Genomic DNA, 13954 nt, shown 5'->3' on the forward strand with positions numbered 1-13954 from the left:
TTTGCCGACGGACAGGACCCCGCCAGCGTCGACCGGATTCTTCACGACGTCTGGACTCCTATGGGAGCCGGACCTTGTCCCCGACTCCGACTGCAGGCAGACTTCGTCCGGACTCCTACGAGAGCCGGACTCTGCCCACAACTCCAATTGCAGGCAGACTTCATCCGGACTCCTACGGGAGCCGGACTCCACCCACGACTCCAATTGCAGGCAGACTTCGTCCGGACTCCTACGGGAGCCGGACTCCGCCCATGACTCCAATTGCAGGCAGACTTCGTCCTGACTCCTACGAGAGCTGGACTCCGCCCACGACTCCAATTGCAGGTAGACTTCGTCCGGACTCCTATGGGAGCCGGACTTCGCCCCTAACTCCAATTGCAGGAAGACTCTGCCCGAACTCCTACGGGAGCCGGACCTCGTCCTCAACTCTGGTTACAGGAAGACTTCGCCCGGACTCCTACGGGAGCCGGACCTCGTCCCCAACTCCGACTGTAGGAAGACTTCATCCGGACTCCTACGGGAGCCGGACTTCGCCCCTGACTTTAATTGCAGGTAGACTTCGCCCAAACTCCTATGGGAGCCGGACTCCGCCCATGACTTCACTTGCAGACTTCGCCCGGGCTCCTACGGGAGTCGGACTCCGCCCATGACTTCACCTGCAGACTTCGTCGAGACTCCTACGGGAGCCGGACTCCACCCACGACTTCACCTGCAGACTCCGCCCGGGCTCCTACGGGAGCCGGACTCCGCCCATGACTTCACCTGCAGACTTCGTCCGGACTCCTACGGGAGCCGGACTCCGCCCACGACTTCACTTACAGGTAAACTTCGTTCGGACTCCTACGGGAGCCGGACTTCACCCACACTCCAATTGCAGGTAGACTTCGTCCGGACTCCTACGGGAGCCGAACTTCACCCACAACTCCAATTACAGGTAGACTTCGTCCGGACTCCTACGGGAGCTGGACTTCGCCCCCAACTCCAATTGCAGGAAGACTCAGCCCGGACTCCTACGGGAGCTGGATCTTGTCTCCGACTCCGGCCGCAGGAAGACTCCGTCCGGACTTCGTCCCCGACCTCAACTGCTGGAAGGCTTTGCCCGGACTCCTACGGGAGCCGGGCTCCGTCCTCGACCTCGACTGCTGGTAAACTTCGTTCGGACTCCTAAGGGAGCCGGACTTCGCCCCGGACTTTGATTGCAGGTAGACTTCGTCCGGGCTCCTACGGGAGCCAGATCTCATCTCCGACTCCAGCTGCGGGAAGAATCCATCCGGACTCCCACGGGAGCCGAACCTCGTCTCCAATTTCGACTGAAGGAAGACTTCGTCCGGACTCCGAGCTCCTCTCAGATGGGTAGCTAACCACCTCTCTCCGCCAGACACTCCAGCCGAACTTCGGCCGATAGGCCTGGATCCCCTGGCGGGCCGCAGCGACGGCCACAACTCTGCTCCACTTCCTGCGACAGATTCCGTGCGGCCCCATCACTCCCTGGCGGGCCGCAGTAACGGCCACGACTCTGCTCCACTTTCTGCGACGGATTCCGCACGGCTCCATCACTCCCTGGCAGATCGCAATATGGCCACGATCCTGCTCCACTTCCTGCGACGGATACCGTGCGATTCTTCTATCCTCTGGCAAGTCGCGACAACGGACGTCGCTCCACTCCCTGCGACAGACTCCACGTGGCATGTCCCGGTGATAGCCACGATTCCACTCCACTATTCTTCGTAACAAATTCCTCCTGACTCTGGGTAGCCCACTGCCAGACGGTTACAGATATCGCTATCAGTCTGTTGCTCCCTCTACCTATAAAAGGGAGACCCCAGATACGTTATTCTCTGAGCTCTATTTTCTATCCCAAAACTCTGCTAAAATTTTCGTTCGAGCACTCCATTCTTGTTGAGGCAGAGAACTGACTTGAGCGTCGGAGGGTCTTGCCGGAGCAACCCCACCTCCGGTTTAGACTTCTTTTGCAGGTCCCGGCGACGACCGCGACTCCCTCGACTCCAGCTTCTTCGACGCAGGCGAATTTTTGCACCAACACTTTCTTTTTTGGATGAGTTTGGAGATGGCGATTGTAGTCGACCCACTGGATATCCGATCCGACTCAATCCAAATGGGATAGATTTTGTCCAACCAATTTAAATCTCAAGATATATATATATATATGAGTCCTAGATAAAATATCCGAAGCATATTCGAATCGGATATGGATAATAGTATATGCTCCATTTCGAACCCTATTCGATATAATCCTAAAGGATGTTTGATTTGCGATCACAATCGGAATCGAAATAGATTAAAATTAGAATTGAAATTGAAATTGTCAAATTCTTCGAAGTGTTTGGTTTGTGATCAAAATCGGAATAAAAATTTGAATTCTTAACGGAGAGTAAGGATTGAGTTTTAGGTAGATTGAGTCATTCCCATTTCGTCCCAAAATCAAAATCAAAATAAGACTCCTCTCAACCAAACAATTGGAATAAGAGTTATCCATTCTTATTTCGATTTCAGATCCCAACTCTCTCCAACCAAGTATCTCTTTAATCTAAATCTCTCTCTTTTAAAGTTATAGTTATTTTAGAATATTTGTATGATGAATTTCTTATCCAATCCGAACTGATCTGTCTACCTAATCTAATTCGACTCACACCGACTATTTTATCCGATTGGAGCTGATCCGACTCAACATAAGAATAAGATGATATGATTTTAAGATTTTTAATTAGGAGATGAGTATGAATGTTGGTGGGCTCAATCCGTACTTAAACCATTGCCGTCCCTATTTTATGAGGTAACTAGTAACACATTTATATTAATCTAGAGAATGTAGAAGCAAAGTTGTCCGCATATGCAAAATGAGTCAGCGGCCTATGGTCAAGAGAGCTTTAAACATTTTTTATTAAATGAAGTAAAATGAGAATTTAAAAGACAAATGATTCCCTTGGAACCCAAAAATTATTTGACTCTTGTTTGTGGATCAAAATGATTGCACTTAGACCTATTCACGTTAGAATCTCATCCTTCACCTATCACAACTGCTTATATAAGAAATCTCAATTTTTAAGTAGTAAAGAAAGCCATGGAAAGAAACTAATCATGCTGAAGTTTATAAAAATGAGAAAAATGTTTGAAGAATTTTCCAATATATACAAAACAAGCTAACTCCGTATGACCATCTGTTATTCCATTTTGATGATGTTCGATCATGTAACATGATCTAATTTGAGACAGAAATTTTTGGTAGACTATCAAGGAAAAAAAATTGTGATAAATTAATGAAAAAGAAAAAATAATAATATTCTCAAACGGTGGAAAAACATATCAAAGACAAATGCGCACAAAAATCCAAATCCCATGAGATTGACTGCTTGTAAATTATAAACTATCATAAAAGGATATATAACTCAAAATAAAAACCATATTTATCACTTAATGCTATTGTTATTTATTTTAATAATGCGATCATAATCTATTAATCATCCATCAAATTATTGTCTACGACGAACTTTTAAAGGGTTAGCATGTAGTATCATAAAAAGTATTTTTTTTTTTGATATAAATGGATGTCACATCGATCCAATATGAGTACATCTCAAAATATCAAAAAATAAAATATCTTGCAAGGTTCAAAAGCAGATCTAATCTTGATGTCAAATCTAATTATCGGTGTGCTCAACCACATAAGAGACGATCCAGTCAGCGATGTTGTTCACCTTCCGAAAGACATGCTGAACAAAAATCGTAGTAAAATCATGAAGGTAGGTTCAAATATCTTAAAGAAACAAATAGGCCTCCGACTGCATTGTGTCGTTCTGAATCCAATCTATTATAATCATAGAATCTCTTTCAATAATGAATCTCTCAGCCCATAGCTCTTGTCAAATACAAAACAATATCATTTCAAACGGTGCAAAGTTCAACTTCTGAGACGGAAGGCTGATCCCTCACCACCATGAAAAGTGCATCTTTAGTAAAATAAAATTTATTTTTCTATTTTTAATATTTGTAAATCAAGTTAAAACTTCCACTTAATATCTTAATTTAATTGGAGTAGCTTGGGTTTGCATGCATCCAGTGTTCCATGAAATGAGCCATGTAAAAACCTAGGAATTGGTTCACTCACATCAAATCTTGCATGAAATCTTATTCTCAAGAGTACAATGTTACCGTTCATGCGTTATGATAAGGCCAGGATATATGGATAATTTGGTAAGCTCGATCCAATAAATCTCTTCATAAAGATTGACATAAAGATCCGGAGAAAGAGGCTGGTCCAAGGCCAGATTTGTGCCACCAATTCCCCTCATCCCTAAAAAAAACTCCCCTTATCCCAAAAATTAAGCCACTACTAACTATTAATAATATTATAATAAGGTCACACACGGATAACAAAATATCCAGAATGGATATATATCATACATCCTTATTCATTACGGAATTGATTACCATAACAAAACGTAATCTTTTCTACTTGTCTTTTTATGAGCAAAGAGTACGGTAAGAATATCTCCACCCCGGTCTCACTATGATCATTGTGTCCGTTGACTAGAGCTGATCATGAATTGGATCTCGGCTCTGAACTATCCTTATTTGTAGTAGGATTTTAGGCGGATCTATTTAAAATTTAATATTTTTTTAAAAAAATAATATTTTTGTAATAATATTAAAGTCTAAGGGCAAAAATGACATTTGAATACTATGCATGGTCCGTAAATGGTAATAGTAAAAAAACTTAACAATATAAAGTAAGAAGTAGAAAGATTTGTATGAGCGTGAAAAGGGATGGAAAATACTGTAACCAAAAAAAGGACAGAGGAAAAATAATTGAGAGAAAGAGAGAAAAGATGGTAATAAAAGATTAATAGCATTTCCATAATAATATCTAGATACGAGGGCAAAATTATAGCCCAAGGGCCCCGGTGTGCATGAGGCTGCGGTTCTTCCGGATAAGCGAGCCAGATTAAAAAAAAAAAAAAAACTTAATTAATTTGTTAACTAATAAACCAACAAAAATAATGATAAATAAAAAAAAGTAAGAAAATAGACAAATGAGGAGCGGGGGGGAGAGAAGGATAAATAGGCACGAGGTGGGGAGGGGGAATGGATAGGCAGCGAAAAGAGGGAACAGCAAAACAAAACGAGTGTGGGCGAAGAGAGAGAAAGAGAGACGAGGAGAGGGGAAGACGAAAAAAGGGGAGGCGAGGAGAAGGGCGCGACGGGATTGGAGAAGCCGGGAAACGGAGAGCAGAGAGGTGGAGCGGAATCTCGTGGGCTGGGTCGAGAGAGAGAACCCAAGCTCCTGTCGGTCTCTTCGTTCGCTTCCGTTAAATCCTATGCTTAGATTCCTAATCTTCGTTCTCCATCCTTAACCAATCTTTTCAGATTCTTGATCTGGATTCCCAATCTCTGTTTTCTCCAATGTTGTCTCGAGATTTCTAAGTGGTTGTCATTTTCTCTTTGTTTTCTAATGAGATCTGTTTGGTTCTTGGGTGGTTCGCTTTGTTGATCATTAATTTTGGTGGTGTTCTCGCGGATTGCTGGGTGGTTTTTTTTTTTTTTTTTAATGGTTTTTGGAGGTGGATCTGATCGTCATTTGTCGAGAATTTTTGAGGTTTTTCGAGGACATTAGAAAGTGGTGGCGGAGGAAAATAGATTAAAGAAAGGCAAGAAATAGGGGGAGAAGATTCTATCAAATCCTCATTGTCTCTGTGCTTGGAGAGGGCCCAACGAATCTGCCCTTTTTTTTCCTTTTCCTCCTTTTTCTTCTGGGGTTTGAAAGATTTCTGTCCTTCTACCAACGTCGATAATTTTTATTCGGATCGGGCTGAAATCGGGGTGGTTGTCGTCGGCGTCGGCGTGGGCGGGCGGGGAAGGCAAGGCTTGGTGGCGGCGGGGGAAGAAAGGCGGATATCGACGGATCCGCCGGCGGAAGGAAACGGGGGGCTTGGCTGCCTGGCTGGTTTGGCGTGCATACTGGATTTAATCAGGGCCCTCCGGATGGGGTCCTGCCTGTCGTCGGACGGGTGGAGCAGCTCGCCGCACCCGTCGTCCCCGTCGTCGCCCACATCGGGGGCAAAGCGGCCCGGCAAGGCGGCGCCGGGGAGGCGGCAGGGGCCCCGGAGCTCTTCCTTCGAGCAGCTCCACCGGATTCCGGGTAGGCTGTTCCTTAACGGGGCCAGCAGCGTCGCATCGCTCTTTACGCAGCAGGGCAAGAAGGGGACCAACCAGGATGCCATGATTGTGTGGGAGGTTCGTTTTTATCAACTCACACAAATATTCTTATGATGTTCGGAATTCACTCGATAATCCCACGTTACGAATTTAAAACTTTCCAGACTTAGAACAACCTTTTCCCTTTGCAGTGTTCAGTGATGACACAGACAAGTTAGAGTGAGAGATTTTGGTTACAGCTTTCCAGCTAATTATTTCTCGGGTTTTGCTTAAAACTGATATAATATGATGTGATTTCTGCTTTACCATGGTTATTTTGTTTTAATTATTACCGAACAGGCTTAGTATTTCACACTCGGATTCTTTGCATATGCCAGAGTTCTTTTACTGCATCTCATTTTCTTCTCTCTTTCACCGATTAGTCCCTTTTAGGACCCTCGATCGTCATGATCATGACTGGTAATATCTTTTTTTGTTTCCTTAAATTATTTAGTGTCACACGATTGAGATTCTTCTCGTTGATACTATTAGTGGAGCAATTCTTCTTGTTGAGTCATTGGATTTGCTTGTCACAGTTAGTATTTGTCTTTCTTGAAGGATATGGAGGTTGATTTATAGGTTTGTTTATCAAATAATTGGAGATTCATGTCCTGCTAACTCTTTACATATAATTTTCCTTATGATCTCTACACCCTTCAGAATATGGCTTGTTTAGTTAGTGGAATCAGATCAGGCTGGTGCTTTGGGAAAATAATTTTTTGCTCTATTTCTATAAAATTTACATGTTACCTTCTTGAATTTCCTGAGTAGCAGTAGTTTGAAATGTAATCATATTTATTGCAGACTCTGGGTGGCTATTTTCCTTAATTTTTATTTATTTTGGGATGAAGAGGGTTCCCCATCTGTAGATTTTGCACTTTCTTCTGTTCCACCTTTTGTCGCTCACTGTATTTGCACATGCTGTGCATGTGAATGACATTGTCACTTTGTTGTTTTTTGGACTGTTTTGTGATTTCTCAGGGAACAGATGATGCTGACATTGTTTAATTAACTTTGAATCTTCTGTTTGCAGAATTTTGGTTCGAGAGCCGACACAGTTTTTTGCGGGGTTTTTGATGGTCATGGACCGTATGGCCATATGGTTGCAAGGAGTGTAAGAGATTCTCTACCTCTGAAGCTGAGTAGTCATCTGGAAGTAAATGTAGGTAGTGATGATCATAGAGAATGCAGTATTATTAGCCATTCAGGAAGCATGAATTCAGAAGAAACTTCATCTATATGTCTGGATAAGGAGCCCAGGGTTTTCACTGATATTGGAGAGAAAGATAAGCATCCAGATATCTTTATGACGCTGAAAGAGTCATTCCTGAAGGCTTTCAAAGTTATGGATAAAGAACTGAAACTGCATCCAAAAATTGATTGCTTTTGCAGTGGGACAACAGCAGTCACCGTGGTCAAACAGGTAACAGTAATTAATATACCTTATGTTTCATCATTTTCAAGTAAATTGCGGAACAAAACCAAGAATTACTGCATGAAAGCAAATATCTTTGAATCTTATGAATGTTCCTTCTTACAGGTATTTCATATTAAAAATGAAATGATGAAAACCACCTTGCTGAAAAATAAATAAATAAAGAGTTTCCTGACTTTAAGAGGTGTACTGCTGTTTATATAGGGTGAAGATCTTGTAATTGGGAATGTGGGGGACTCAAGAGCTGTGCTGGGTACTAGAGATAAAAATGACTGCTTGATTGCTGTGCAGTTGACTGTGGATCTTAAACCTAATCTACCGAGTATGGTTTCTTCCTTCCTCTTCAAAATTTTTTAATGCAATATGTTTCTAAGTTGTTCGATGTTTGTGTCTGTTGATTTCCTGCATCTTCTTTTATGTGGTGCTAAATGATCCTGCATCTTCTTTTTGTTTTGGATCTATGATTTGAACAGGGGGGAGAATATGGAAAATTTCTTAATGCCTTTGTTGCTAATGTTCTTTGGTGGTATGAGGAAAAAATATCACTGCTGACATGCTTATGTTTTTCTGTATTTCAGGACTATTTTTCTGTAGGAAGGCACATAACAGGAGTTCTTTTATTCATTATAATGTATCTTTTGTTGGATACTAGGAACTTATGTTTCTTCTTACAAATTTAGGGTTTTTGTTGTTTTCATGTCCCGTGATGCTAATCTGGAACTGACAATTTTTAAACTGCATTGTACTAAATCTTGTTAGGGTATGAGAATGAACTTTTGTTATGCATGGAAAAACTTTTATCAGTTTTTTTCCTACCAACTCTGATGTATACCAACTCTGATGTATTGCATGCCAATGTTTGAGTCCTAATTTATTGGCATTTCCTAGGATGAGAACCTTAATGGTCACAATGAGAATACTTCTGTGGAGAAGCTGTAGGGTTTATGGAGGAAAGTTTGGATCCTGTGAATGGAGTTGAGTTTCTTAGTAGTAAAAGTGAGGTTCCATGGCATAACAATAGAATGGGAAAAATGGCGTTGAATATTAGAGTTCGAGTCAAAACAGCTGATAAGACATGGGATTAGAGGCATGCCCTATGGACAGTCTATACTTGTGTTGGGGTGTAAATGCGCCAAACTTGATTAAGCTTGGGTCTGATCAAGTGTGGCTTGAAATTAATTTTGACCTTGAAATTTGAGATCGATCATGATTTGTTTACCACTATTTCGAGGTCAATTCAGCCCTAATTTTGCACTGAGCTGAACATGAGCCTAAGTGAACAGCTTGAATATCCTAAGTCAAGATAGAAATCAACTCAAGTTTGTATCAAGCTTGATTCGATTCTGGCTTGAACAAGAGCTAAATTCAAACTTGGTTCAAGCTTGATTTCGAACCTGGCTCAAGTCTGAATTTAATGGATTCAAAAACTAAAAAGTACCAATTCAAATATTAATTATAAAACAGAAATTAGGAAGTAAATACTAAAGATGCCCTCACAAAATTTAGAGTTCAAACTCTTAACTCAAGTCAACATCTAAAGTTTGTTGTAATGCCCACAAGAGATCGGACTTTTTCCCCTCAATTGGACCTTTCGATGGTGGTGGTGAGGTTGAAGTGGCCACTGGTGGTGATATGGCCGTTGTTGTTGTGGGTGGTTGGGGTTTTAGACATGAGAGAGGATGGAAAGAATAAAGAGAATATAGGGGAGGTTGTGGAGGTCATGGAAGCTGGTGGTCACAGTCAGATGTGTTAGCGGTGAGGAGAGGTTGGGTTGAAAAGTAGAACAGTTTGGAATTTAGGGAATTCATGGCTTTGTGGCTTGTGAGGGAAACACGAAGGAGAGGAGATATCGAGTGTGGGGCAGTTGCTAGCCACTATCTCAACCAAACCCAACCATACTCTATGTCCTTGATATAGTAGACTGTTGGATCTAAGATCCAGTGGCCACTACATGATATATAACATAATATCAAGTCAGCTTGATTGAACTTGGCCATTTTTGGGCTCAGCTTGAAATTAATTTCATGCCTAAAATGCTGGTTCAAGCTTTGTTTGTTTAGCTTCCAGCTGAGCATGAATCAAGCTTTATCCAAACTGAACCCGAGCAGAGCTCGAGTTTTTCCAATTGTTTGTCATCCCTATATTTGAGTTCTAGAATCAATCTGACCTTTGTAATCTTGGATAGGGTGTCAAAAGGGCCTTTTTGGACAATGGAAGGAGTTATCCAGGGATAACTTGTGATCTATGGGAGTTTCCTTCTACAATGTAAACAGGGTAATAGTTAGATGAGGATCCAGCGAACTTATCATTTGCTCTCATCCCAGAATTTCGGGAATGATATATTTTATTTCCGATGGGACACATTTTCCCAAAAACCCTGGATGTAGACCACCAAACTCCCGTAATCTTCTCCCTTCAATCTCCTCTCTAGTGCAAAAAGAGACTTCATCACATTCTTCTTCAGCTTTGCGACTTAATGTGGGGATTATGGTCTTGTTGCTCTATATTCTGAAGCAAAGTTAAGTCTATTTGAAGTGTCTAATGTTTATTTAAGTTAATCAGATTCTTGGAATATAACTAGAGGAAAAAAAATTGCCATCAAAATGTCCATTATTAATGTACAAACAGGATAAAGTGCTGATGAAATGTTTTTGAACTGATTGACATAGTTCAGGCATATGCAGCAAAGATCTGAAAGGGCTCTAGTAAGAAATGGTACTTTAATTTCTGTTTAAGGGTATAGGAGGGGAATGTCTGAGATGACAATGGAAAAGCTTGAAATTATATCAGAGGCAGCCCTAAATAGGAATTCTTGGGACATAATATAAAAAATGCAAACCAATCAATTAAACCTTTCAGTGATATAGATCGGCAATATATTAACATGATCACATTCAGGCAATAGAAAGCTTTTTATATATTCTCATAAAAGAAATCAATGGAAGATATCCATACCATTTCGAGTATAAATGGAGGTTGTTTAAGATGACTGATACAAGTTTATATGGAAAAAAGCGTACAAGCTCATATGGCTGTATCATATGTGTTATAAAGAGATTAATGTCGATATGGGCGGATACGCACCGATATGGATCGACACATATGGTATAGAGGTGAAATGTCCTTGTACTATGCTGGTACACATCTTAGATATGCCTCACAATGGATGGTCACTTTTTCCCTAAATAATGCCTCTTCACTTGTGATGATACATCTTGGCAAGGAGAAAACTGGACTCTTTTTTTGTCACTCTTTGTTTCTTACTTTTTTTCTCTCCCTTTTCATTTAATTTCATCAGTTTCTGTTCCACAGTTCTCAAAGTAGAAAAGAAGTGGCTGATTGGGGTAGGGTCCAAAGATAGTGCTTGTGAGGTGGGCATGGTCTAATTGGTTCAGAATGGTGGTTAGACTCTTGGACTCATGATTGACAGGATTGGAAGCAATAGAAATGGGTAACAAAAAGCTGGGATCTTCTGAATTTCACCTTATCAATAAGCATCGATAAAATTATCTGAGTCTAGCAAAAAAATTGATGGCTTAACCTTAGTCAATTTGTTTTGCAAAGGTTTCCATATTATTAATAGAAACCAGGTCATTTGCTTTTCTTTATCCATGAAATGCAGGAATTTTCTTCTCAGTTACTGCAGCTTTGTTATGTTATGTTTTGCTTTTGCTTGCTGTACATCTTGTTGTAGCTACCTTTTGTCTGGATGCTTTTGGCATTTCCCAAGGCCAACATTAGTTTTAGGGACAAAAGGAAATTTCAAATACCAAAAGGGAAGGTGAACAAATGATACTTTACCTGGTGATAGTGGCGGAATGTAGAAATTTATCTTTTGGTACACCTGGCCTTGAATAGGAACTAATGGAGATCTGTGACCCATTAGGGTGATCCAAATAGATGAGAAGTTTGCTGAGTATGGATATGGTATGGTAAACTGTAATACTACTGCTTGTTGTGTAAATTGTGGAGACCTCATATTTCTGGCTATTAGGTAGTCCTTTTTTCCCAGTGGGATTCTTCATATATAGATATGTATTTGTTTCTGGCTATTAGGTATTTTTTATTTTCTGACTAGACTTTAGTCTATTAACACCCTGACCTGTACCTTATTCAAGATTCCATCTTGCCCTCATATAAGGTGAACTAGCTGGCACCTTTAATAACCTGTATTACTTGTATTAGATATTTTAAGTAAAATTGTACCTATCTCACCCGTTCATGACACTTTACCTGATTAGATGTGCTTCTCTTTGAGTGAGAGTAGATTTCTGGTAACTTAGGGAGTGTGAATGCTTTTCCATCATGAATGTTCTGCTTCTGGAAGCAAGTTGTTATGTTTCCATGGATTTAAGAGGAAACCTTCAAATGCAGCATGACTAAGTGGACTTGTTTTACAGGGGAAGCAGAGAGAATCAGGAAATGTAGGGGCCGTGTTTTTGCTCTTCAGGATGAACCAGAGGTGGCCCGGGTTTGGCTGCCGAACAGTAACTCCCCGGGCTTGGCAATGGCACGAGCTTTCGGAGATTTTTGTCTGAAGGATTTTGGTTTAATTTCTGTGCCAGAAGTTTCATACTGGCGCATTACGGAAAGGGATGAGTTCATTGTGCTGGCCACTGATGGGGTGAGGCAACGAAACATAAATTTATTACTACAATTTTATTTTATTTTTACCTCTGTTGTAACATGATCTATATATTGATCAAATGACCCTGAACTGTTGCATTGAGTAATCATGCTGTGACTGCTGTCCTTTGCCGACTGTGATGCTTACATGCTGCTAATGCTGCATTGCTCTTACAGGTGTGGGATGTATTGTCTAACAAAGAAGTGGTTGACATTGTCGCCTGTGCTCCTGCTCGGTCCTCTGCAGCTCGTTTCCTTGTTGAGTCAGCAGTCCAAGCCTGGAGGCTCAAATACCCAACCTCCAAAATTGATGATTGTGCGGTAGTCTGCCTATTCCTCAAGACAGATGCACCCAATAATTCTTCCAATCTCAAGACAGCAGATTATATGGGAACTGGCAGGGGCAAACAAGAGCCATCTACTCCAAGCAGCACGGACCGTTCTGAGATCCTCACAGATGGGGATAAAGAAGGCACCAAGAAGCAATTGTCTAGTTCTTTGTCACATCAAGAGCCCGCTGATGGCAATGCCAGTGTAAAGGAGGGTGATGAGCGGTCTACTCTGGAGGGTGTATCTCGAGTGGACACCCTGTTAACCCTGCCAAGGTTTGTTGCCGGGGAGCAGCCTCCTGCAAGCACCAAGGCTCAAAAATGAGGTTGACTGATGGGCTTAGCTATGCTCTGTGGGCTGATGCAGTGGGCACTCCTTTATCTATTGTTTTGAGAGGAGAGCAATACCGGCTTTATTAGCATGTCTGGCTCTCTCCATTAATTCCATATTCCAACATGAGTAGGATTGCTGTTTTAGTAAAATCCCAACTCGGTTAGTGTTATTTGTTATAATTATTGTGTTCATAATAATTTTTGTCATTAAGGATTATCTATGCATCACTTAGAAGCCCCTCTTTTGTATTCTTTGATCTTCTCAAGTCAAAAGTACTGTTTCTTATTTGTTCATTTATTTATTGATTTATTTTATTGCTTGCGGGATGAGTGACATGAACAACAACCCTTATTCATAAATTTCATCTTTATCTGTAAAGATTCTCTATGTTAACTAGGAAAACTGCTCCTCGGGAAATCTCATATTATATCGAAATCATACAAAATTAACGTGCCTATACGTTTCATCACAAACCAGTTCTTGTTTTGATAACTATAGTTTCTGATCAAGGCTGGCTCTTCTGCAAATTGTAGTATTTATTATCGTGGTCGGATTGGGTAGGTGTTTAATAGGAGTCGACTAGGAGGGGAGATTTTTGAAGCTAGCATGTTCCGTGTGATGAAAAATAAGCACGGCAAATCTAACGTACAATAGGAGTCATTGGCACGATGTTTCACATTTCGGATATTAATAAGCGGTGAAGGTGGATTATGGCTATGATATGATCCAATCAGGATCAAATTTTGTGCACTGAAAAAATCTGTTAGCGGTAAACCATTTTTTTTCCCCTTCCGTCTTTGCTAATCTTGTGAGATAAAAGTTATGCTTGTATTAATTAGCGGGGACATTAAAAAAATATTCATTTCATCCGGTAGGATGGAGAAGCTTCTGCGGAGCATGCACCTGTGAGAGGGCATAAAGCTGAGAAGATCCTTTTCTCAAGGGGTAGAGGTATTAGGTGCTGACCAATGGGCCCATAGTGTCGGTTTGGCGAGATCAGAAGCTCGACATCAGTGT

The 13954-nt window shown here is 41.3% G+C and overlaps 1 protein-coding gene across 1 annotated transcript; it reads left to right on the top strand.

Moving 5' to 3' along the window:
• Positions 1 to 5116: 5116 nt before the first annotated feature.
• LOC105034442 (probable protein phosphatase 2C 33) lies at positions 5117 to 13230 on the top strand. Its single transcript, XM_010909617.4, has 5 exons — positions 5117 to 6252; positions 7247 to 7636; positions 7853 to 7970; positions 12049 to 12272; positions 12452 to 13230. Exons 1-5 carry the CDS (start codon positions 6001 to 6003, stop codon positions 12926 to 12928), a joined length of 1461 nt encoding a protein of 486 aa, XP_010907919.1. The 5' UTR covers positions 5117 to 6000; the 3' UTR covers positions 12929 to 13230.
• Positions 13231 to 13954: the final 724 nt, after the last annotated feature.

Source organism: Elaeis guineensis, chromosome 1, assembly GCF_000442705.2.
Source record: "Elaeis guineensis isolate ETL-2024a chromosome 1, EG11, whole genome shotgun sequence".
Taxonomy (NCBI): domain Eukaryota; kingdom Viridiplantae; phylum Streptophyta; class Magnoliopsida; order Arecales; family Arecaceae; genus Elaeis; species Elaeis guineensis.

What these genes read in the sequence shown, in the direction of transcription:
- LOC105034442 (XM_010909617.4), top strand. Translation starts at nt 6,001, where the DNA reads ATGGGGTCCTGCCTGTCGTCGGACGGGTGGAGCAGCTCGCCGCACCCG. An exon ending in CAGTCACCGTGGTCAAACAG is followed by an intron (nt 7,637 to 7,852) that starts GTAACAGTAATT and finishes CTGTTTATATAG; the next exon opens with GGTGAAGATCTTGTAATTGG. An exon ending in TTGTGCTGGCCACTGATGGG is followed by an intron (nt 12,273 to 12,451) that starts GTGAGGCAACGA and finishes TTGCTCTTACAG; the next exon opens with GTGTGGGATGTATTGTCTAA.